General features: G+C 27.5%; 3 protein-coding genes across 26 annotated transcripts; 1 reads left to right on the forward strand and 2 right to left on the reverse strand.

Moving 5' to 3' along the window:
- Positions 1-136: 136 nt before the first annotated feature.
- Positions 137-12,442, reverse strand: LOC122566275 (transcription factor TFIIIB component B''). Of its 3 annotated transcripts, none has more exons than XM_043723303.1 (6): positions 12,310-12,442; positions 8,786-9,194; positions 5,600-6,053; positions 5,034-5,467; positions 4,308-4,409; positions 137-4,142 (listed from the first exon to the last, which is right to left on the reverse strand). In XM_043723303.1, exons 2-6 carry the CDS (start codon positions 9,162-9,164, stop codon positions 3,541-3,543), a joined length of 1,971 nt encoding a protein of 656 aa, XP_043579238.1. In that variant the 5' UTR covers positions 9,165-9,194; positions 12,310-12,442; the 3' UTR covers positions 137-3,540. The 3 variants fall into 3 exon arrangements, with proteins under 3 accessions (XP_043579238.1, XP_043579237.1, XP_043579239.1); XM_043723302.1 differs by lacking the exon at positions 12,310-12,442 and adding an exon at positions 11,366-11,500; XM_043723304.1 differs by lacking the exon at positions 12,310-12,442 and adding an exon at positions 11,320-11,453.
- Positions 12,443-12,583: 141 nt separating this feature from the next.
- LOC122566276 (Bardet-Biedl syndrome 5 protein homolog) lies at positions 12,584-18,692 on the forward strand. 18 transcript variants are annotated; one of them, XM_043723310.1, is made up of 13 exons: positions 12,810-13,196; positions 13,269-13,776; positions 13,869-13,943; positions 14,040-14,178; positions 14,506-14,571; positions 14,900-14,945; positions 15,921-16,069; positions 16,349-16,398; positions 16,471-16,598; positions 17,605-17,740; positions 17,809-17,910; positions 18,012-18,203; positions 18,286-18,692. In XM_043723310.1, exons 4-13 carry the CDS (start codon positions 14,172-14,174, stop codon positions 18,487-18,489), a joined length of 1,080 nt encoding a protein of 359 aa, XP_043579245.1. In that variant the 5' UTR covers positions 12,810-13,196; positions 13,269-13,776; positions 13,869-13,943; positions 14,040-14,171; the 3' UTR covers positions 18,490-18,692. The 18 variants fall into 18 exon arrangements, with proteins under 18 accessions (XP_043579252.1, XP_043579253.1, XP_043579240.1 ...); XM_043723311.1 differs by having other exon boundaries at positions 13,269-13,462; XM_043723307.1 differs by lacking the exons at positions 13,269-13,776; positions 13,869-13,943; positions 14,040-14,178 and having other exon boundaries at positions 12,810-13,183.
- A 292-nt stretch (positions 18,693-18,984) lies between these two features.
- LOC122566274 (WD and tetratricopeptide repeats protein 1-like) lies at positions 18,985-26,116 on the reverse strand. 5 transcript variants are annotated; one of them, XM_043723298.1, is made up of 14 exons: positions 25,813-26,116; positions 25,454-25,571; positions 25,122-25,252; positions 24,863-24,974; positions 24,337-24,723; positions 23,990-24,107; positions 23,696-23,875; positions 23,356-23,459; positions 22,975-23,102; positions 22,820-22,900; positions 21,323-21,465; positions 19,744-19,888; positions 19,464-19,656; positions 18,985-19,341 (listed from the first exon to the last, which is right to left on the reverse strand). In XM_043723298.1, the coding sequence occupies exons 2-14, from the start codon at positions 25,517-25,519 to the stop codon at positions 19,138-19,140; spliced, it is 1,992 nt and encodes a 663-aa protein (XP_043579233.1). In that variant the 5' UTR covers positions 25,520-25,571; positions 25,813-26,116; the 3' UTR covers positions 18,985-19,137. The 5 variants fall into 5 exon arrangements, with proteins under 5 accessions (XP_043579233.1, XP_043579235.1, XP_043579232.1 ...); XM_043723300.1 differs by having other exon boundaries at positions 25,753-26,116; XM_043723297.1 differs by having other exon boundaries at positions 18,985-19,010; positions 19,113-19,341; positions 25,454-26,116.
- Between the last annotated feature and the right edge of the window lie 77 nt (positions 26,117-26,193).

The following is a 26,193-nucleotide window of genomic DNA, read 5'->3' on the forward strand; positions in this document are numbered from 1 at the left end:
ATAATATATTATTGTAAAAACCTAACATTATTAGAAAAAGATATATGTTATGCACCATAATATACAAAATTAATTTAAATCTCTTTATACAAAATTTAATTACAATTTGCATTTTTATATTTGAAGAAGTTCAAACTACACTTTTTAAACAAATTTATTTGCTATGAATTCCTATATCATTTTATACATTTATAATCAAGATAAACAAATCTTTGGTGAACTTGTAGAACTTTGAGAAATCAACATTTTGAGCAATTGTTCTTTATATATATTACTGTTGATCTCGCTTAATTTTGCAAAAAACTACAGGTATCGCTACAGAGTATTTCTATTCGTAGTTGTGCATCTGTGGCAACATATGCGTTAGTATGAGTTGCCGATTGCCGGCTGCTTATCTGTTTATAAAAGAGAGTTGGACAAGCGTAAAGATCCCGTGCACAACGTGCATATACGAAGCTGTAAGAAATGCAGTCTTTTTATAAGTTATAACTCAATTAAAAGTGAATATCATTAATGAGTGGGGTCTGAGTTTGGATTAAACTTTCCAATATCGCTTGCAAGGCAGCCGGCTGCCGTGAAATATAACGATTATTCTATTTCGTAAAATAGTACCAATTATTCATTCGTCTATTATTTTTGTAATTAATTTGTTATTTCACGCAAACGTTACCAGACTCCGTGGCGGAATTACGAAAATTAATCCAAACCCAATACGTTGATGATATTCATTTTTAAATTAATTATAAGAGACAATTCTTGCAGTTTCGCATGTATGTGTAAATATTTGTTTATAAACAAAAAATAAGCGGCCAATGGCCTGCAATCAACACTAACGCATACGCAGTCACAGACGCACAACTATAGACAGAAATACACTCTAGTGGAACCTGCAGTTTTTTTGCGAATATCTTGTAAAATAAGCGAAACCGACCCCATTACACGTGTACGAAAAAGTTGTTCAAAGTGTTGAACTTTACAAAATATTAAAAAATTATAGAAATCGGAAAGGACGGAATGGTTCTACAAGTTCACCAAATCTTTCTTTGAAAAGTAATTAAATACAAACTTTCTTGCTATTATGTATATTATTTTAATTTTCTAATTATACTAAATTAGTTTAACTTTTGTACTAATAACTTCGAACAAGCACTTTCCTTATTAATAGTAATATTTCTAAACAAAGAAAATATACCATTTATTGAATAATGCAAATTTGCTATTTTTACACATTATTCTTTATTGTTAATAGGATAAATCTTATTTTAATGAGTAAAATACTTTTGTAGTTATTTATAACTGTGGAAGGTGTCCTGGATGTTGAACATGATAAAGGCAAAATTATGAAATACTTAGTTCTTTAATTCCCATAAGTGTACCTTATCCTGCTAGTGCATGAGAAGTATGCAATAACATCACAGATACTAATCTTATACTTATAAGCCAAGCTTGGAGTATAGAGAATTAACAGGTAAGTATATATATTAAACAATTAAAACCAAATTACAATATCATAATGATGCAAATATGTACAGAGTGCATACAAAATAAATATCATGACCACCATTTGCTAAAAAAAGTCGTTAAATAAAGCTGTAGCAAAATTGACTGTGACCTTGAATATCAAGGCCAATTTTTTTTTGGTGCATCATATTCTATTAATTATAAGGACCAAACTTGTTACAGGAACCACAGATTGGAACTCAGCTGTTCCGTTGGAAAATGATGTTACAGTTCCTTTGGCTTTTCTATTGACTTTATTTATGTTGTTTATTTTTCTTAGTCAGATAAGAAGTAAATAGCGTGATATTAATGAGAAAACAGGAAGTTATTCCTTAGCACGTGAGATAACCCATCCTAGATAAAATAACACATCTAACTTCATGGCTTAATTTTGATGATTTCTAAATATTATTTTTGAAACGAACGATTGAGTTTCGACCTGTGATTTCTTTGAAAAATTTAGTCCTCGTGAGAAGTAGAATATGTCGTAAATAAAACAAAATCTGATTTTAAAATTCAAGGTCAAGGTAAATTTTACGGGAACTTTTTTAAACAAATCGTCACCAATCCAGAGGTATAGAATCTCACAGTGGTGATCGTGACATTTATTTTTTATGTAGCTTGTACATTTTAGTCAAGTTTTGAAAATTAATTTAACTCGATTACAACCTAATTCATATTTACACAAATGAAATTTTCAGAAAATATTTCTTTGCTTGATATTTATAAAGCCATGATGAATTCAACTACTAATAAAATTTATACATAATAAACTACTATTAAAATATATATATAAGCAAAATATGTTCATGTAAAAAATGTTACAAAAATCATCATTTTACAATATTTCCTAAATTGCTCCAATGTGATAGAATATTATTCAATCTAGAAAATGATAATAAAATACAATATAAATAACATCAATGTAATTAAAATAAATTGAACTCTAATAGATAGTCTTAAGAGGGTATGTTAAATACTACAATCTTATTTAATGCATCATGATAGTTGCTAAAATCTAATGTATGGAAATTATTTAACAGAACTTAATACATATAAAAATACATAAAAGCATCAAACAAGATTATAAAATTACAAATATATTGTATGATTCGTTTGAATCTTTGGGAAAGTAGTCTAATACTCATCATATTGTCTAGGTTTCGTAATTAATCATAAAAAACAAATATTACATAAATATTTATAACTCAAAAACTAGGAATATAACAATCAAATTCACATTTATAATCACGACTACATTCAAAAGTTGAAATATATTCCAGGCCACATTTAAGATTTAAAGAATTAGCATTATTATTACTTAATTAATGCACTGTATGGAAAATAGCACTCTCCAAAGAATGTGCTATTGTATAACAATATGTGCTGGCAATAATTAATAGGCAGAGTTATGATTGGACATTTTAGATTTATATAAAAGCAGATATAATAAACATCCGAACCTGGCTTGTGGATCTAGAAGTGGTATTTAATATTCATGTATTAATTTGAATTTTATAATGATTGGAAATAGAACAATCTTTAAATTTTTTACATGAACTAATTGTTCTATATTACGTTTATCATAATTGTGAAGTCTAACATTTGCATCCTTATCTTTATAATTTCTGTTTATCATCTTCTTTATAATCCCGTATCAAACAAATCACATTATGAAGGAATTATTAAATCAATTTTCTTTAGTCTAATATTAAAAAATTTAAGTAAATAAAGTAAAAATTTAACTAAAACAATGAACTAACACTATCAAGTGCTTTTTTATAAACAGATAATATACATAAGTGCATTTGAATTCTTACCAAAAATTTAAATATAATATACAAGTATGTGACATTTTCAGTAGAAATTTTAAATGATATAAAGATATATGTATATTAAACTAAGTTAATTTAAAAACTTTCATGTAAATTAAATTAAGTATTCTTTTTGCTGAAAGTGATTTAACATTTGATAGTCAATGATTACAATTACGAATTATAAGAGTTTTGGTGATATATGTATGTTAGGTTCCTTGAAATCTTAAGGATGAACGTCCGAACTAACCATATAAACTTGCAAAACACTTTTACCTGGTTCCTCCAGAGATTCTTTTGACAAAATAACAAAGGATCCTGGTTCTACGTCACCGATATTTGGTATAACTGTTTTAAGAGGATCTATATGATGAATTTCTGAATTGACACTGTCAAAAATTAAATCCTCTGTAACTTTAGCATCATTTTCTGATGAAATTGTAATTTCATGATCATTAGAACAATAATTTAACCTTTCATTATCAAACGTATTTATATCAGGTCCCTGTAATCTTTTTACTTTTGGTAATCTTCCAGATCTTGTTGGTCTTACACGATAAACTTCAGTATCACTGTCAACATCATTACATGAACTTAATGATTCTACGTCATCTCTTTCAGTCAATAACTTTTCCTCATCCCTTGGTCTTTTATAAAGTTTTTTATTTGTCTTATTTAATGTTTGTTGATATTTGCCATTTGATTTTGTATTTTCTTTGTATACCATTGAATCCAAGCCGCATTTTTCTTTCTCTCCTTCTTCTTCTTCTTCATCTTCTCCTTCTTCACTATCAGTCTCGCTTTCAATCCCAATACTGCGTGCTAATTCTACAAATAAATAAATATACTGATAGCTTTAACATTCTTTATTAAATATATATCACTTTAACAAAGATATTTTAAAATGTAAGTAATTGAAAATACTTGAAATATTTGAGCAAGTGTAATGTCAAAATTCTTCAAATTCAATATTTATATTTATTTTTAACTTACTACTTATTCGTCGTTTCCTTGATTTTTTATTCTTCTTCATCCTTTGTTGTTTACGTTTTTCTTTTATACTTAAAAGTTCTTTCTCTGAAGTTTCAAATGCAGCTGTTAATAAACAATTAAAATCATGATATTAATCAATAAATAAACTATTTAATAATTTTATAATCTCTATTTCAATCTTTTACTGCAAAGCCAATAAAATAAATAAAGAAACATAATATTGGTTTTCCAGCACTTAGTTACGTATCTTTAATAAGTATAAATTTATATACTTCACTTTGCCAAAATTATTTTTAGGATTAAAATATATACTTTAAATATACTTCATATAAAAGTTGCAATTTATTGTTAAGTTGAGTACTAATTTAAAATTAATATGATTAATTCAATAAACTAATATTGTTTTCTACATTTGCAGTAAGATAAAGTTAAAATATGTTGAAATAGAAATTTTCATCAAATGTTAAATAAGTGTATAAATATATATATAGTCGTAGAAGACAAATTTTGTACTCTTTAATCAATACCAAATTGGTATTACCAGATATTGGTACCAATTGGTACTAGTGGCAATGAAGTTATTACGTTTATTTTTTAGTTTATTTTTTATGTATATTTACGTATATTTTATCATCTAATCATTTTATATTTTTCATAAAATATTTTACACGAAGTAACATAAATTCACAATCAATTTAAAAATAAATACAGAATATGCAAATTTACCTAATGACTTTTCTAACATTTCAGTATCAAATTCTTGATGATATGCAAGAGCTTTTTCAACCAAATGTCTATTTACTTTCTCTTCTTTCTTAAATTTTATCTTCATTTCCTGTCTCGTTCTGTTAGGAAAAAGACTTTGCATCAACAAAAAGTCTGTACCAATTGTATTTAATGCCCTATAGAAATTTAAAGTTTCTCGTGCGGACCATTCTTTACTTTTCTGACGCTTTTTATAAAATCCACTTCCACTATTATCATCATCAATAATAGCTTCTTTTGCTAATACTTTCCTACTTTTCTTTGCATTAGTTTGCTCTATAACAAGACTCTGTTCATCTATTATTAATTCACCATTCGGTCCAACTTTTACTTGAGGTACTGGCATTGTAGATGATGGATCATCTTCATTTTCTTCTTCCTGAAATTCTTCAGATCTGTAAAAATGATCATTTTTTTGTATTTCAACTTATATATTGTTTTTATGAAACTATTTTCTCCAAAATTAAGATATATTACAATACACTTGAAATATTTACATTACATAATTTACTGAATAGAATACTTACTGACATTCTGAGACTCTTCTTGTTGATATGGCAGAGTCTTTAGACTTTTTCATGGGATTAGTAACAGGATTATAATAAATTAAATCATACATTGTAAGTTTGCTTCTATCTGGGGTTTTATTTTCATGTTTTAAATGAAATTCTCTTCTAGCTTCTGCTAGTTTCCTTGCAGATTCTGAAACTAAAATACGTCTCTTTTGTCCTACTTTGGATGTTATTAAATTATTCTTGATATTATTAGTAACTGCATCTTTTGTATTATTTGTTGATTGCGTTAAATCGTTCCTAGTATGATTAGCAATAGTGCATGATAGTCTCCTACTATCATCTTCAGATTCACTTGTACTTGCTCCACTTCCTTGAATACTATTCCTTCTTATTCTATTACTATTATCGAATTTTGGTGTTGGTTTCATAAAACCAGTCCGATTTTGTGTTAATTTTATAGGAGAATCTAAAACAATACCAAATATCACAATTTTTCACAATGACAATATTCTGACCCATGCTCTTCTTATCGTCAATGATAAACTTCTATGATAATCACATCTTCCTCAATAAATCTATGATAAAACCTATAATATTATATTCTTTACTTTATGTAAGGAATAAATATTGTATAATAATTTGTATTATTCATTATTTATCACTTCTTTACTATTATTAAAAAAAATTGATTTCTTTTTTTTTAATGTCATATTCGTTAATTTTTAAATGTAAGTAAACTATATAATTAATAGTGTCTTATGCATAAGTTATAAAAAGTTCATCTGGTAAGGGGAATCAGACAGGAGGTGCCCGCTGAGCCCGACATTATTTAACATCTACGTGGCAGGGCTGGAAGATGAGCTAAGGAAAGGGCAAGCCGGGGGCATAGCGATAAGAGGGAGAAAGGTATGGTCACTGACGTACGCGGATAATATTGTGTTGATGGCGGATAGGGAAGAAGAGCTAAAGGAGATGCTAAGGAAATTCAGAAAATTTCTAAGAGAATCAAAATTGGAGCTAAGCACAGAAAAGACAAAAATAGTAGTATTTGAAAAAAGAAGGAACAAAAGGAGACAAAGAAGATGGAATTGGGAAGAGCAAGAACTGGAAGAGGTGGAGGAGATAAGATACCTAGGGTACATACTACAGAAAAACGGCAGTGATGAGAAGCACATACAAGACAGGAAAAGGAGAGCGATGATAGCAATGAAGAAAACATGGAGCGTGGGAGAAAGAATATTCAAACGGGACTACAAGAGGAGAATGAAGATGTTTGAAGCATTAGTAGAGAGCGTGGCGCTGTTTGGAGCAGAGGTATGGGGTTGGAACATGGAGGAAGCGCTAGATAGGATAAAAAGAGGGTACATAAAATGTATCTTAGGTCTAGACAGGACAACACCAAACTACATATTGACAGAAGAGTGCAAGATAGAAGAAATCAAGGTAAAAGCACTAAAAAGAGCAGTGAGGTATGAGAAAAGAATTCTAGAATCGGAAAAGGAGCTGGTAAAAGAGTGCATAAAGGAAAGAGAGAGAAACTGGAGAAATGGCCAGGAAGGGAAAAGAGCAAGAAAGAGAAAGAAGGAACTAGAAGAGGTGAGAAACGGAGGGACACAGAGGGAAGCAGGAGGAGAGCAAGAAAGGTGGACAGGAGACCAAATTGTAGAAGAAAGAAGGAAGAGAAAAACAGAAGAGAGGAGGAAAAGGATAAGGGAATCCAGATACAACAGATACTACAGGAACATAACCAAAGAGGAGACGCCAAAGTACCTGGAAGGGAGGATGAAGTGGAAGGACAGGAAAATGATAGCCAGGTTCAGGTGTGGAAATGAGACCAAAGCGAAGGAACATTGGAAGAGGAGGGAGAAAAAAGGTGCAGACTATGTGGAAGGGAAGAAGAGGACCTGAGACATGTAATAGAGGAATGTGAAATAACAGGAGGAGCAAAGGACATGGAAAAGACATTGAATGAGACTGGGGAAGGACTAAGGGACTTAAGAGCAATAATAGAGGAAAGAAGGGCAAAGGCAATACAAGATGGGGTAGAAGGGCAGGAAGGTAGCGCAGCAAGGAGAAAAGAGACCAAAGGACATAATGTGTAGTCATAAGTGGCAAGAGTTTATAGTCATTAGTTATAGCGACTAGAGATAAGAATATGCTAAGGAGTGCAATACAATAAATGTAAGAAATGTAAATCGAAAGTTCGTCCAAAGCCGAAAGGCACGGACTAGAATAAATAATATAAAAAGTTCATCTGATATTAAATAAATCAATTTCATTCTAAGCAAATAATCTAAAAGAATCTTTATGAATATTTGCAACAATCATTACCTTTATAAAATAATACACATTACATTCATAGTATTAATACAAATGCACAATGTATTTACATATTCCAAATTAAAAAAAGGCTTCATGCAGAAATTTAAACAAATTTAGAAATCAATAATGATACAAAGTACAAATTTATACAGGGTGGTTTGTAACTAGTAGTACAAACGAAAAGGGAGTGATTCTACGCGAAAGAAGAAGTCGAAAATATAGAATAAAAATTTTTCGTTTGAGGCTTTGTTTTCGAGAAAATCGACTTTGAATTTTCGCTCGGTATGCGTGCACTTTATCACGTCTTGTTATAACGGATCTCACTATAGATCGTTGTTTCGATTGACGTTATGTTGATAAACACTTCCAATGTGACCAAAGTGTTTTCCTACCTATTAACTTACTATCCGACTTTTATCGCTATCCACTATCAGTACCTATTAGTCTACCATCATGTCTACATACAGCAATCGGGAATATACAGACATGATACTTTCGTGCGTGTGGTGGTAACGCATCAGCCGCAGCTGATCATTACAGGCACTGGTATTCAAATCGTCGACATCCTGACAGACGTATTATTCAAAGAGCAGAACGAACTTTCGGTGAATATGGTTCTTTTGAAAAAAAGTTTAAAAGTTGAAAATTCAAAGTCGATTTTCTCGAAAACAAAGCCTCAAACGAAAAATTTTTATTCTATATTTTCGACTTCTTTTTTCGCGTAGAATCACCCTCTTTCCACCACCACCACCAGTTACAAATCACCCTGTATAACTACCTATTATATTTATTCTATTATATTCATTTATGTACTGTCATTCATTCTAATCCTAGCTATTCATTTTTATAACATGGTATGTAGCTCATTATACTTACTAATTTGTGTTGTGTTTAAAACTTCTGGGGAATGTACAATTTCTTTCATAGATTTTTCAGAATTTTTTGTAGAGTCATCGTTATATTCACTACACTGATTATCAACATGTAATTCCTCATTCTCTTTTTGATCTTCTACCTCTTGAATTTGGTGTATTAATTTTTTTGTATTATCTACATCTTTTGTATCATCTTGTATTTGTGTTTCTTGGAAAACATTTTTTGAAATTTGTTGTGACGTTATACAAATGTCATTAGATATATCTTTATTTTTCTCATTGGGTTCAATTGAATTAGGGTCTTCAGTAATGGATACATCTTGTGTTGGTTTCCTTCGGGTTGGAACAGTAACCATAGCTTTTATACGTGCTCGTTTCATTTTCTTAAATATATTAATTTATTAAAATCTCTGTAACATAGATTAATATCAAAATTTACAGATGGAGGATTTTGGAGATATAGGTAAAACACGATAGTATGTAGGGAACGATTTAAATGATAAGATTAAGATGGAATAGCAATTGGATTAAGAAAGAAAAGATAAGTAAGGAAGCACAGGTGAAAAGTTAAAAAGGGGTAAAAGATCAAATTAATCAGAATATGAAATGAAACTAAAAAATTTAAAGATGATAGCTGAAAAGTGACACTAGGAGACGACATAGCAATATTTTTGCATGTATTTATGTATTTTTATGCATTTATAAGAAATTTGGAGGTAAAAAACTTATATGAAGTTAGATGAACAGAAGAAATAACAATGAATGTATAATTTTAAATTAAATTTTAAAGCCAGCCATTTGATTGGGCCTGGTAAGGTTAATGTTAACTAATTGTTTTAGTTACTCATTATAGAACATTAAAATACAGGTTTTGCAATTGAATTCTATCATAAAAAATTAATTATTATTAATTTTTATGAAGGAAGTATTCTAGAGTAAACCTTCGAAAAAACCGATCTTTTTGCATTTTTTTAAGGAATGTAATTTCAAAAATATATGTGGAAAACCCTACGTCTGAACCTTTAAAATTAACTTATATTTTTAAAATAAAAATATTTAACAATATTAATTGTTGTTAAAAAATGGACACATTTTTATTAATTGTCATTATTTTTTATTAAACAGAAATGTATTTTTTAAATAAAATTATTTAATAAAAAAAACTAATTAGTCCGGTACAGTTTGATTGCATTGCGTTTGCATCTAGATCAGTTTCCATCTTAATATGTTGTTTATCACGGAGCTCCTTCAAATAATTTTTTGTTGTCGCGGACCTCCAAGACAATTTAAAATTTAAATCTGTAATATACCTTAAATATGTGTATTTAAAAAACTCGTCAATTACTCATCAACAACCTTCAAACTTGAAGAGAAAAGATTTAATATAAATAAATAAATACATATGCTCGTAATGAATATTTTGTATTCGAACAATAAAATAATAACTTATATGTGTGAGTCTAGCAGTGTGAAGATTTCATGGCTGCTTGGGGACTATAGATTAAGAATTACTGGTCTATAGTGCTTCCGAAAAAATACTGATTTGATTGATACACTTTGATTGTCAAACGTATGCAATTAGCGCAAATAGACGATGGATATTGCCCGTTCTAGTTTAAGACTATGTCAGATGTAGCCGCGTGCGATGGATGGACCTAGGAAATCTCGCCTAAAGATGAAACAAGCCACAAAGGATAAAGTAGTTAGAAACAAAAATATTTTATTGGAAAAGATAAGAAATTGTCTAATATAAGAAGATAGGAATAAAGCAGAAGTATCCATATAAAATACTGCTTATAAAGACAAAGAATTTAAGCATAGAATTACTTAGCAATGAATCTTCCAATAAAATTCAGAAGAGTACAAGCACAGCTGAGACTTACAGGAAGGCTTCAGTGAAGAATAAGGAACAATTAATAAGAACACATATTAAATATTAAATAGAGCATGTGTTAAAACCTACCCAATGTATGAAGAAGTACACAGCAAATTATTACAACAAAGAAGGAAGATATTAAGAAACTGTATTATTTCATAAAAAATGCAATAAAACTCAGATTAGATTGACCAAAAATATAAGAAAAAATGTAATTGGGTTCAAAGAATACTGATAACTCTTGAATTTAGAAAAATAACATAAAGTTTTACATAACATTTTACTAACTAAAATTAACATAGATATAAGACAGTTAAATTAATTATACACATTTAAGATAGTAATGGGTGTAAGTCTAAATGCAATATAATACAAAAAAGAGTATTAAAATTTATATGATTATTTATCACATATTATACATTAATTGTCTATAATGCCATATAACTTCGACAGCACATTCTTATAAATCAATATTCTTTTATTTTAATTTCATTTTTTGTGACTCCAAATTTACAAACCGTTTTCTTCATAATAAAATTTTTGAAAATTGTAAATTCATTGTCTATACAGGGAGTACAAAAAAATTTGAGGAAAACTCTAGAAACATATAGTACTCAAAACAAAAAATCTTAATAAACATGGGTTCAAAAATCACTAACGTCTGAGTTATAAGGTGCTTCTGTCAATAAGATATAAGCTTTATACCATATGTTCACTATGTCCTCTATTCATTTCAACACACAGTTCAACATATTGAAAGATCCCCAGTATTTCTCTTATCTCTTGGCATCAGGTTTTTGAATCCTTGTATCAACACATATAACAATGTAATTGGTTTATTATAAACTATAGTTTTATATATTAAACATCTTCCTAAATCAAAAACTTTTTTGTTTTGCTTGTTTGACAAATACTACATATTTCCAAAGCTTTTTCATGTATCCTGTATATAGAGAGTTATCATCATTAAATTATAAAATATATTATATTAATTATATTTCAAATATTTTAAATAGTGTTATTAAATTTTCAAATATATACAATAAATTTAGTATTCTATCATAAATAATTAAAATTATTTCATTATGTTACAAAATCATAAAATATTACAAAAACTAAAAGAGTTTAAAAAATTTGTTATGAAGTATGAAAGTATATATCATAATTTACAACGATCGTATATTTGAAAGAAAAACTACTATATTTTTCAAACTACTATACGTTTCAAATACTAACAATAAAATTGCTACAGAGTCATAGTTTTTAGCTTACGACAAATTTTTTAAATTAGAAATATTCCATTTTGTTTATACCTTTGTAATACAAAATATAATAATGACAGCAAAAACAAATATGTTTGTAATAAAAAATTTAATATTCATAACGATTTATTCTTTAATTTTAGAAAGAATATTTTTGTTACAATATTTGTAACTGCTATAAAATATATGTATGTACATATTTATGGAATAGTAATAAAAATATGACAAGTCTTAGTAAGATAATATTTTAAGCAGAAAAATATGATAAGTGAACATACTAGCAGATTTAATGATAACTAAATTTAATTATGTTAAACATTGATAAGAAACTAAATTCTCTAACTTATCATTATTTTATACTATAAGGTTATATGTGCATCTACTTACCAACGCAGCTTGACTCTCCACGATCGTATACGTAGATACATATGCACACAGTATACACATGTCCGGCAACTCCTATGGAAGGGGTACCATCATTTGATGTCGTATTTATAATTTCTTTACTGGCCGCATAGCGCTGTCAACGAAACTATCCAAGTGTGCACATGTGCATTCGTCATTAATGACGTACAAAAAGCACGAGTCACATTCGTTGATGTCGTATCACCATTGTTATTAGTGCCAAAGTCAATGCGTATCACAGTCAGAGATCAATAGAGAAATCACCAATGCTTATGGACAAAATTCAGCCAAAAACGGACACCAAGAATAAGGGCCTCTGGTGGTCAATAGTTGCACTACTTGCTAATTTGTCTTCGGTTTAGAGTTCTTGGTTGGATAAACGAGCAAATGCACGGTAAGTGGGGGAATGTGCCATCGTACGATCTTGGGTCGTACCGGTGAGCAGTGGAGGAGAAATATGCGCACGGTACCAAGTACTGTCAAAGCAGACATGCAGTGTTAGCTATAAATATGTACTAAGGACACATATTGATATGTATCTTTGTATGTGCTACCACAGTCAGCATACTCTCCTGATTTTGCACCATCGGACTGATCATTTCTTCCGTTTTCTTTTTTTTGGATGGTATAAAATTTAATTCAAATGAAGCGCAATAAAAAATCACTTGCTCCAGTTTTTTGACAACAGTGAGAAGCACTTTTATGAGCGTGGAAATTTGAAATTGTCCGGAAGATGGTGAAAAGCAGTGGAACAAAATGACCGATATACAGAGTGTTAATTTTAAAAATATTTTTAAAAGTAAGAAAAGATGACTAAATAAAATGTACATGGTTTTAAGGCATGCAACTGATGGTGGTAAAAAAATCTTGTGAAGATCATTTTAACGGTTTTTTCAAGGTCATCGTTTTTTTTTTTTTTGCATATTAATATGTACTTTTAGTCGGAAGTGGTAGTTGGCGTCAAGATGAGCCCAACGACTTACACACCATTATCTTGAAGTGGCTTTGTAGGCGTAGAAATCAGTTTCAGTTCGAAGAATGCAGAAACAGTAAAACGAAAAGGGCAATATTACCATATTTTATTAAATGCTAAAAATACTGGCCGCCCACAGCAAGACGCATCTGTACACGATAAGTGAGTGGTTGCATTTTTTATGGCATTGCCGCGATTCATAGTGAAACATGCATTCCGTATTCGTTCTTTCATAACTTCTGGAATCGTGAGAACATCGTTATAAATACTAGATTTTAAAGTTCCTCACAAAGAGTAATCTACTGATGATAAGTCGGGTGACCGTGCTAGCCAGTTAATGTTTGCACCACGGCTTATCCATCAGTTGGAAAACATGTCATTTAATATACTTTGTACACTTCCAGCATTATGGGCAGGACAGCCATCATGTTGATACCACATTAATAATCGTTCTTGATATGGAACATCATCTAATAGTTCGTTTAAGTTTACAATAAGGAATTCCTTGTACCTTTCAGCTTAATGTACCATTAATAAAAAATGGACCAATAATTTTGTCTTTCAATAGGCCGCACCACATATTAACACTCCAAGGAAGCTGGAGTTCCACAGTTCTAAGCCAATGAGGATTCTCAGTAGACCAGTAATGTATCTTGTACCTATTTAACCCTCCGTGATTAGTAAAAGTTGAATCGTTAGTAAATAATACGTTGTCAGAAAAGTTCATATTATCTTGCAGACGTACCTTGCTACGGGAAGCCAGCATTTTGAGCATCTAATAAAATAAAGTGATATTGCCCTTTTCGTTTTATTACTTCTGCATTCTTCAAACTGAAACTGATTTCTTCGTCTTCAAGGTCACTTCAAGACCATGATGTGTAGGTCGTTGAACTTATCTTAACACCGACTACCACTTCGTGTTATAAAAAATACATGTTAATGTGAAAAAAAATACGATGACCTTGAAAAAATCATTAAAATGACCAAAAATAATTTAGGTGCTTGAGTTAAAATTAACAGTCTGTATAATAGAATGAAATTTTTTTTAAATATGAAAAAATCGTTTTCCATTTTCTCATGAAGAAACGAAATTATTTCCCGAACAAACTAATATTTAATAATATAGAAAATATTTCTCTTTTTATTTGTACATTCTAATGTATGAATACGTTTATTTCTCACTGTAAACATACGCGTTTATGTAGCGACAACAGAAAGGAAGCTCCCCAAGATAGTCTTGTGTTTTATTTCAAGATCATTGACATCTTTTTGTATGTATTGAATGAATATTTATTTTTTATAAAAATAAGTTGAATGATCTTTAAAATCACGAATTGGAATAGTGCTAATTAAATAATAAAATATAGTATTAATGTTGATACTTTTCTCGATTTTTGATTAGAATTAATTATTTATTCTGTATTGATTTCATTTCATACTTGACAATTAATAAATCAATAGAAGTCTGGAAATATTTCAGATTACTAAATGCTTATATATATACAAACATGTATATCTAAGTGTTACACTTTCGTAGATATGGTAAGGATATTGATTTTTATGATAGTTGAATTCTACAGTACATTGTTATATTTTTAGCAAAAATGTGGCAAGATAATGAAGTTCGATTTGATGTTTCTTACACGTAATAATTGTTATACTTTTAAGTATAATTATTAGATACATATTTTCATTTTCTCCATTTTTTATTTATATTTTTAATAGAAATTTACTGTAACGGGAAATTTCGTTTAACTGGAAACGATGAAATATCTCACGAGGAATTGAAGGTATCAAAAAATTGTTCTTACAAAAGTTGTTTGGTATACAGGAAGACATTAGATGGCATGAATAATTTTTTTGTAAATTAATATTAGTGCGGGAAGTATCAAAGACAAGTTAACCTCTTTTAAATGAAATCCTATATATTTTTATTTATAATCATACATTTTACTCAGATACATGATAGTATTTGTTGAAACGAACACAACGATCTGCGATATGATGTCATTTCATGTAGTAAAATGTCATAAATTAGATCCGAACATCAACATAAACCGGTAGCTGAACCCTATGTGACTGCATTGTCTAATGCCCTAACGCTATCGAATGACAGTACATAGGACTTAGCTACTGATTTACGTTGACCTTCAAATCTAACTTATGACATTCTACGATATGAAATGACATCATGTGGTAGGTGGTTGTATTCGTCTCAACTAACACTATCATATTATGAATAAATAATACAGGGTTCAATTTAAAAAGATCAATTTGTCAAAAAATGGTTTGTACCATCTAATATTCCTCTATACACCAAATAACTTTTGTAAGAATAAGTTTTGATAACTACAATTCCTTACAAGATATTTCACCGTTTCCAGTTAAACGAAACACCCATTTATAAAATTATTAACAATTAAATTAGGGTAAGAGTATAAGTAGATATGTATTAAAAATATGAATGGGTGTGTGCGTGCGTGTGCATTTATGTGTGATTAAAATAAAAATTAAAAAAGTTAAAATGAATAGCACTATATAAATTAATATTTTATATAAAATTATGCAAAGAAATAATAATGAAGAGTCCATTATTTATAAAGTCTTAAATTTTTAACAGTCATATGCAGCTACGATTGGGCGAATTTACTGTTGATAAACTTGATTTAATAGAAGATACAAAAGGAAATGCAGGAGATACTGGAAGACTTATAGTAACTAATCTCAGAATTATATGGCACTCTTCATTTCTTCCCAGAATCAATCTAAGTATGAATTAATTTAGTGATTCAAATCATTGAATCAAATATTCTTTTATAATCATTTTTATAACTATGTATTTCTGAAACATACACATGCTTATTAGTGTGAAATAAAATTTTTAAGATATTTGTAATAATTAAAGTTAAATTTTATAATTTTGAAATTTATTAGTGCTATTTAAGATATATAAATATAATATTTTTATGTACATAATATACACATATATAAAGTATGATTTAAGTATGATAAAAATGATAAATCTCATATAAATATGTTTTTATGTAGGTATTGGCTATAACACCTTTATAACAATAAATACTAAAACTATACATAGTGTTAGTATGCTTTAAGAGGTCATCATTTTTTATTTTTGTTTTGCAATTAACGGAAGCATATCATTTTTGTAGTTGCAAGGAAAGCATGTGCAAGCGTTACATATTTTAGCTTCCTTCCGACATTGCAGATATGAATTTCTATTTACAAATCAAGATTTAAAAAGTACAAGACATTATACATCTGTTATTGGTGTTTACAGGTACACTTTTTATTAAATTTAAAATTTGTATTATTTATTATATAAATTGTTTATTTTAAAACATGATTTAAGACAAACATCAGGATGTAGGATATTTTAAATGATTAGGATTGTGTGAATATTATTTAAGCATTATAAAAACACTTTCATATATTTTATTTTTATTAATTTTTATTTTTAAATTAAAACCATAATGTCTGAGGTAAATAATTTTAAATAGATTTTTGTCAAACTCTTTTTAATAAAAATTGAATTTTGTATTTAATTTCAAAATGATATTTTTCTGTTTTTTAAAATAGAAGCTTTTATTATTTTTTATATTTATTGAAAATATGAAAAAATTATTTTTAAAAAATTTAGCTGTTACAAAATATGACATGTAATACTTTACCTGGATTTTTCTTATTATTATTATTTACATTTTTTTAGTCATTGCTTTTGTGTTCCGGATAAATTCATATGTTTTGATTTATCATGCATTTTGATTATCTTATTATACTTATATGTTTTTTTATTCATTATCTATTAGGAAACAGTATTCTTACAATCCTAATAATAATGACAATATTTCTATAACTTATACATACTTTAACAAATTTAAACCAATTTGTAGAATTATACGTATAATAACAAAATAAAATACACAACAATATATATTATTAATATACAATAAATTTATAAGATTAAAGAATTGTATAAATTAAAAGTGTAGTTTATATAGTTAGTGAATAAATATAAAATTAATTAAATAAAGTAGAGAAAGAAATAAAAAAATAAATTAAAAAAGAATTTCTATTGAAGTAGGAAATATAAGTACAATGATATAAATTCGTTATGTGACTAACTTATTTAATAAGATTTATCAAGATTTTAATTTAATAGAACTTTTCCTAAAAAAGAACAAATATATGTAATTTGAAAGGTCTTTATTTACTTATTATCTATAGTGAAGTTAAAATTTAATGTAATTAGAAAAAAGTGTTAAACAATACTTTAAACGTTGCAGAGCATATGTTTCATCAAAAATTTATCGAGAAATTAAATTGAGAAGTGGGATAATTAATGATAAACAATTAATATTACTACCACTGGAAACAGTTCATTCAACTTTGCAAGATATTTGGAATTTATCATTAGAACAGGTTGAATTCTTATTTGTAGTAATTTATACTATTTAAAAAAAATGTATTTTTAAATTTTATTTTGTTAGGGAAATGTTGGAACTTTTATTGTAACAAATATACGTTTAGTTTGGTTTGCTGATATGAATTATCAATTCAATATATCAATTCCTTATCTTATAATAGCAAATGTAAGTACATATATTGTGTAATATATGTAGTACATACATAAGAACATGTTAACAATTTTTAATAAAAAATATAGTAAGGAGGATCTTTCTTTTTTAAATAGATTACCGTTAAAAATTCAAAATTTGGTCCAACTCTAGTCGTTACTAGTACAGAATCCAGTGGAGGATATATATTAGGATTTCAATTAAATCCTATCCAAAAACTTCATACTGTTTATAAAGAAATTTTAATGTTATTAAAAGTGTTTGAAAAATCTCCTATTTTTGGTATTGATTATACATTTGAACATGAGGTAATATTATGCTAATATAGTTTTTAACAAATGCATTGAATAAATAAATATGTTATTATTAATTATCCATTAATTATTACAGGCTCCATTACAACAATTAAACATAGAACAACAATCTGAGATACAAGACAATCAAACTGAAATTTCAAATGTGTTTGGTTATTATTTCTCTGAAGGTTTAAATCAAAGAAAACCTAGTTTTTCGATTTATTTAGGTCTTGCAGCAGAAGAACCTCGAGAAACTAGTACACTACAAAGCCTATGGGAACTTGTGCGTCAAACTTAATTGATAACATTAATAAACTTTAAATATTATGTAAACAGCACTTTATATATATAAAATTTAGAACATAACTAATGCTAATACATCACATAAACTTTGAATATAAAATAAATATAAAAGTTAATTTTTTATTTATTTATAAATTAAAATTATAATATTTTAAATTAATGTAAAAAAATTATTACAATAAAATATATTAGTCTACATTTTTTCCTAATTTTCATTTCTTTAAACCATTTAATGTTTAGCAGTTAAATTTATACAAAAAACATAGATATAATAAACATATATATATAAGTATTATGTGTGTAAAATACAATCAATTATATTATACCATAACTATTGTCTGTTTTTAATGTGTTATCTCTTCACATACCTATGCCCATTTTTATTATATATAAAAGAAGTCGATGATAGGAATTTCACAACTATTTAGTACAACTATTTTCTTCTCTTTTCAAAATTTATATTTTTAACACTTTACCAAATATTTTTTGATAGGTTATTTATGGAAAAGTCAACGTCTATAAGGAATTGATAAAAAAATAGATAATTGGAATTAAAGCATTAGTATTCTAGAATATAACACTGAATAAGTCTTTAATTGTTTAATTGCAATTTCATACCACTTTTCAGATTTTGTCTTTAAATTTAACTTGGTCTACAATTTAAAGGTTGCACAACTGATTGATCTTGATTATCATCACCATCTTCATTCAGTTCAGCCTGCTGAACAGGAAATCTATACCCCATATTCATAAGCATTACTTCAAATGGATCACTTTTCATGCGTATTTGATTTGCAGATGCAGCATCTTCTAAATTCTGAATTTCTCTTTCATTTATGCTACCATCCTACATCAAATAAATACTCGAATATAGTTTTTAAAATTAATTAAATATTTTATAAATATCAATCTTTATTTATTTATCTTTTTTAAATAAAATAGATTTTGGTAAGTAATTATAACATATACCTCAGGTAAAGGACTCCATAATCTAACTACTGGATCAATACCACTAGTAGCTAGTAAGCATGTAGACGGATGAGGTTGAAGACAATTTACAATGCGTTCATCTCCTCTTAGTACACGTATAATATTTGTGGTATTACGATCCCAAATAAAGAAAGATCCATCATCTGATCCTGCCACAATATATTGACCATTGCTTAAAGAAAAAATTATTAATTATAAATACATTACTAAGTAATAAACTTTCAAAATTATTTATGAATTATTTTTAAAATGTACTTACTTCCCAAAGAAATTAGCTTCCTTTATATCAGTTGTAGTATTACAATGCCCACAAAACCTCATTTTGTAATCAATTGTATTGCGTCGCCATTCTTGTTCATATTCTGATATTTGAATCATTAATTGATTCATATCAATATCTCTACCTGATTGTATAATAATTACATTAATTACAATTGAAAAAATATTTTGAAAGAATGAACATAAAAAATATATTGTTAGTATACTATCATGTAACAAATGTAGCAACTACATATTTGGATTCATTCATATTTCATGTGCATATTATGAAATATGGAAAGTATATTAAGTCAAATGGTTTTCTTTTACTTTTCCTTTATATTTCTGTAAAACATGTCTTTTGTACTGAACACATATTTATTTTATTTTTTCGTACTAATTACTTTAAAATGTTATACTTGATGTGCAAAAATATAAAAATTTAAAGAAAAATTTTGTTAATACCACCTAATGACAAAATCCGCAATAACTTAGTTGCCAACCCAATATATATATATTCTACTATAGAGTAATATCTATGACGTTATGAAAGAAATAGGACCTTGAGACTTCTTTCATTCAGCACAAGAAGATCTTATTCCCTATGAAACTACATGGAGGAGTAAAGATGAAAATACCTTCAAAATATTTAATGCAAGTAAATTGTATGTAATATATAATATTAATTTTTATATTTAAATACTTTTCAGTTTTAACAATTTTTTAAAATAATGAACTCTTTAGAATTAAATTAGGATACTATTAATAATTAAAAAGCATGCAAACTTATTTATGAAGTGAAAGTGAATAGGTATATAAATATATCTAGAAGAAGAGCTAGAAGAAGAGATAAAAGATATATAAATATAATGCAACACATCATATACAATATATAATCTAATAATCAAATTCATGAATGTCTGTTTTAAGAAAATATGCACAACAATACTACATACAATTAAATATCCAAATAAAATCTTATGTTTTTTATTGTTTGTTTAAGGATGATATAATGAAATTTTACTACAATATATAAACGTCGTAGAATAAAAGGATTTTTTATTCCACTTTTCTATCATTATTTATTGTGATTAATAGAACTTCTTGTGCTTGGTGGACAAATATGTTATGTATTAAATGAGAAATAATTATTAATTTATTCTAATTCTTTAGTGAACAGAAATACTTTTTAGTTATAAATAATACTTTAATCCTCCAGTCTCAAAGAACAGATTGCTGTAAAAACTTGTTGAAATAAAAAATATGCAGTTTAACATGAAAATTAAAATTTCGTATTTCATAGATGCTCATTCTTATTAAAAAATTTATGAGATGAATTTCATTTTTACACTTTAATATTACTCTCAATAACTTTTTTGCAGTAAATAAGGAGACCTTTTTGTGTAAAATACAATATAAAAATTTTCAAATTCTTATCATAGATTCAAAAAAATTAGTCTGAAACAACTTTAGTAAAAACCTCCTATATATATATATATATATATGTATACATATATGAAATATGTATATGTATACATATCATATCAACCTTGAATATAATGTAACGAAAAAAGACATACCAGAATCTATAGCTTCTTTTATATCCATTTTTAATGCTTTACACGCAGAGTTAGATGCATATTCCGGAAATTTTTGTTGAAAGTCTTTAATTATTTTATCAGCTTCAACTGATTGATGTAAATCAAAGAGACAACGAGCCAATCTATAAATATATATATGCGTATATATATATATATGTATGTACACATATGTGTATATATGTATACAGAATGAATCACGTAAAACAAGCCATCTGTCTAACACTTTCAGTTGTCGAGGTAAGAAGAAATGTTTGAAACAAAAGTTATTTGAAATTTCATCTTTTTAAATGAAATTATATGTTTTTGGACATCTATAATTGTATCCTTCCTCAAGATAATGACCCTAGTCATACAAGATCACTAAAGGTTACGGACGCAGTAATATATGAGAAATTAAAATTCATGATGAATGTTTCTAAAACAGAGTATTCTTGACTTTATTAACAGAATCATACTCAATACAAAATGTAAACAAATTTTGTGAAGACATTTATCATCAAAATCGCCTCACAGTTATGTAAATAGTAATACAAATAGTAGACTGATATTAAGTTTCAAATGATAAATATCTTTAAATTGTCATTAATCTACATTTTTGCATTCAGAAAAGAGAAAAGTAGATATATTGGGTTGACAACTAAGTGATTGCGTTTTTTGTCAATACCACCTAATGACAAAATCCGCAATCACTTAGTTGCTCACAAAAATAGTTTTGATTTACGGTGAAGCTGACGAATATATGAGACAAGTACTATGCTTGTACCGAGACAGATTTCCTGAATGGCTTTGTCTACCTCGTTCTACGTTTTACGCATACAGTTATAGAAGAATTTTAAGAGACCAACAACATATCCATACATTTTGAATTGATTGAGTATGATTCTGGTACCGAAATATTCTGTTTCAAAAGCATTCATTATAAATTTTCATTTTTCACCCATTATTACGTCCATAAGCTTAAGTGACCTTAAATGACTATAATCATTGTCGTGTGGAGGGCTACAGTTGTAAGTGTCCAAAAACACATAGTTCCATTTAAAGAGATGATGTTACAAATCTTCTAGGCACGTCCACCTGTTAAAAAGTTTTTACCATTTTCTAATAGTTGGAGCCAAAAAACTTTTGTTTCAAATATTTTATCTTATTTCCATAATTGAAAGTGTTATTCAGGTGGCATACCTTATATGACACACTCTGCATACAATATACATATTACATATATGTTAAATCTTCTAAAATTAATCACCAATTTCCAATAATTTGCTAAATAAATGTTTTGAACGAAAGTTATATCAACAGCTGTAAATCATATCCAATGAAATAGTATTATTGTTAACAGTATTGTTAGAACTGCCCGAAAAATGATGGTTAATCTTAGAAAATACACCCTGTATACAACATTATATTATACATATTAAGTATAATTAAACTAAATATGTTATCATATATGTATATATATTCACAGATCGTTATTACCTAAAATGAGCCTTTACATGTCCAGGATCAAGAAGCAATGTTGTTTGACAATCTTTAAGAGCAGCATATATATCACCATCCCTGTAAATTATGTACAACTCTACTCAAAATCTATATCCAGAAATATAAAAAGTATAATAGTGAAGAGATCATACCAAGTTCTTTTCATATATGCTGCAGCTCTGTTAGCAAAAAGCACAGCAGAAGTAGGACAATAATAGATTGCTTTATTGTATAAATTAATTGCCAATGTGTACTTTTGTTGTTCAAAACTTTCATTTGCCTACAAAGAAAAACAATAATAAGAGAAGAAAAGGAATATAATTAACTCATTTAATTATTTTCAGATATAATAAAGAATTATTTAATTAAATAAATCAAGTAAATTAGCCCAAATTAATATTATACAATTTTTGACCGTTTTTCCTACAATAATTTTTTATAATCATTGTTTAAAATATTATTCAATAAAAGAAAATTATTTATTTTATATTTTTAACTATAAAATAAAATTTATATAAAACGAGTAAACTTACTTGACGTTTTAATTCTTCAACATGTGGTGGTAGGATTTTAATGTTTTTGTTAGTAAAATCTGCAACATCTTCATGATTTGCCATACTGCACTTTTCAAAATCTCCTATTAGCAGTTTTTAACGAATTTAAAGTTGCATATAAATTTAAGATATAACTTAATTTATCTAAGATTGTAGTAGATAGCGAACAATATAAAATTTAATATAAAAGTTATTATTCCAATCATAACTGATATATTATGATGATTACCATTTATATATATTTCCTATTATATTTTCAAAATATTTAAAAAATCATGATTCACAAAATATAAAACATTGTAATAATTATAATCATTACCCAAATACATATTTGAGGAGTAACCAAAGCAAGTCTTCAAATTTTTTGGATTATTGATGTCAAATAAATAAATTTGTTCACCACCCATGTTAACAAGTAGCTCGTTTCCGTCAGCACTGAAGGTTAAATATGTAGTAGTAAGACTTCTATTACTGTCACGTTGCCGAGAATGCAAATGGCCTGCTCAATATCAAACATTAATAGTTTTCGTTAGAGTGATCGTGTAATATATAACAAAAGAGGAAGATAAGGGTAAAGGAGTCGCGTACGCTATTTCTGATCGTACGAACGAACCCGCGATAAAGTACTGTGCACAACCCAGTGGTACATTCTCATCTGGATCACCTCCACCAGCTAGACGTATACATACATTTCCTCTTGTCCGGTTACTATGTGGAGACGAAATAGGCACCTATCGTCAAAACAACATACAAAGAAAAATTAATTTTTTTTGCTCAATCATTTAATGTTCTACAAATACATTAAAGAAGATAAGTGAGAGAGTGTTAAATTACCCTAAAATTAATGATTTATATTAGTGTTTATTTCAAATATATCATAGTTTAAGAATAAGGCTCTTTTAAATAAAACTATTTTTATACATAAATTTCTTGAATGCTTAGTTTTTGTTTTGTAATTACCTGAGAAAGCTTAATCATTCTACGGTCATACATTCGTATATATGCATCATTTGCTCCAATAGCTATTAGTTCAGGTTTTTTTGGATTCACAGAAATACACTTGCCTTCTGCATATCGACCAGCATGATTAACAAGATTTACTAATACACTATTACAGCCATTGCTTTTGCAACTATGAGGAGCACGAATATCATATTGTAAAATAAGACCATCTTCTGCAGCACTCCAAAAAAGATAAGGTACAGTAGTTGCAGTAGCAATACGTTTTACACGACCTATATGACAATTACATGAAAATATTGGTTCAAGAAGCGTAAGATCACGAACTCGTACTTTCCCATCTCCAGCACCTGATACCAATATCCTATCATTTGATTTTGGCATAAACTATGAAACAAAAAAAGGATTGTATTCTTTTCTTATTGTTGATCTCCAAAACTCTGAGAATTTAAAACTTATAGAAATTAATAACTATTTAAATTAAAATTTTAGTACTTAGAAGATTACATATATAATATCAAATTACCTTAACAGAAAATATATTTCCATGATGACGTGTACGAAGTATTAACTTTTTTTCATATCGAAATGGATCCCATAATATAATATTCATATCATCAGATGCTGAAGCAAGAATTCTAAAAATATATGTTAATACATAAACATATAACTTACAGTTAATTTATAGTTAATTTTCTCATTATTTACAGATATTTACATTTATTCTCAATAATTCTATGATGTTACTCTATGACTGTGTTTTATGTTATTTAAAAAATACTTACTGCCCACTTTCATTCCATTCTAAACAATTAACACATCCTGTATGACCAACTAATTCTTTTTCAAGTCCTAACCGGGATATCAAATTTTCTGTCACATGTAACTTCTGAGAAACTGCATATGCCACTGAATCCTAAATAAAATAATTTAAATAGAATTAAACATCAATTTACTTTTATATAAAGCATGTTTAAAAAAATAATAAAGTTTATACTAACATATAAAAACATTATAAGAAACTATTAAACTTATATTAAGAAATAATAAATATTAATATATTTACAACTAAGATAAAGAAATACGTAATTATATATTATTATATATATTAACATACCCGTATTTCACGTTGACGTACTAAATCCAAAACTCTGTAATCTTTATCATGTATGTTAGGAAGCATTTCTATGTTTATTTCATAAATCACTTATTGTACTAAAAAAATTAAATATCCTCTGAAAATCATAAGAAAATTTATTGTCATTTTTATTTAATATATTACGTTCGAACTTTTTTGATAAAAGATGTAAATGTATGTAATTATGTGTTTTGTAAAATATAACCTCTCATATAGAGGTACTATTGTATTGAAAGCATAAAAATTAGTTTTACGAAAACCGGACAAGAATACTTAACTTAAAATTAACGCGATAAAACAAGATACAAAACGGTTAATAAGTCGTTACTTGTTCATACATCATCAAAATGTTATTGAAATGTTCTTGCACTGCTGTCCTTTTACACAATACCATGAACTTAACATAACTCTTTTGTACTTTATCACATTCTATCGTATAGTTGATACATGTATATATATGTATGTCTATATATATATACATATATTTATTTATGTATCATATTCATTATTTTCAGTTCACATATGAATCAATTTTGCAATTATTTTTTATCTTTTAGAACAACTGATGTGGAGATATAATTCTCTGTATATCAAGCCTTACTTCCATTTTCATTTCTTACGTATTCCTCTATTACTTGATTTGTCTGTTCAGGTTTGACATCTATAATAATTAAATTAATCTAGAATAGTAATAAATCTGATATATATGTTAAATTTTC

The sequence above is a fragment of the Bombus pyrosoma genome, linkage group LG3 (genome assembly GCF_014825855.1).
Source record: "Bombus pyrosoma isolate SC7728 linkage group LG3, ASM1482585v1, whole genome shotgun sequence".
NCBI classification, from domain to species: Eukaryota; Metazoa; Arthropoda; class Insecta; order Hymenoptera; family Apidae; genus Bombus; species Bombus pyrosoma.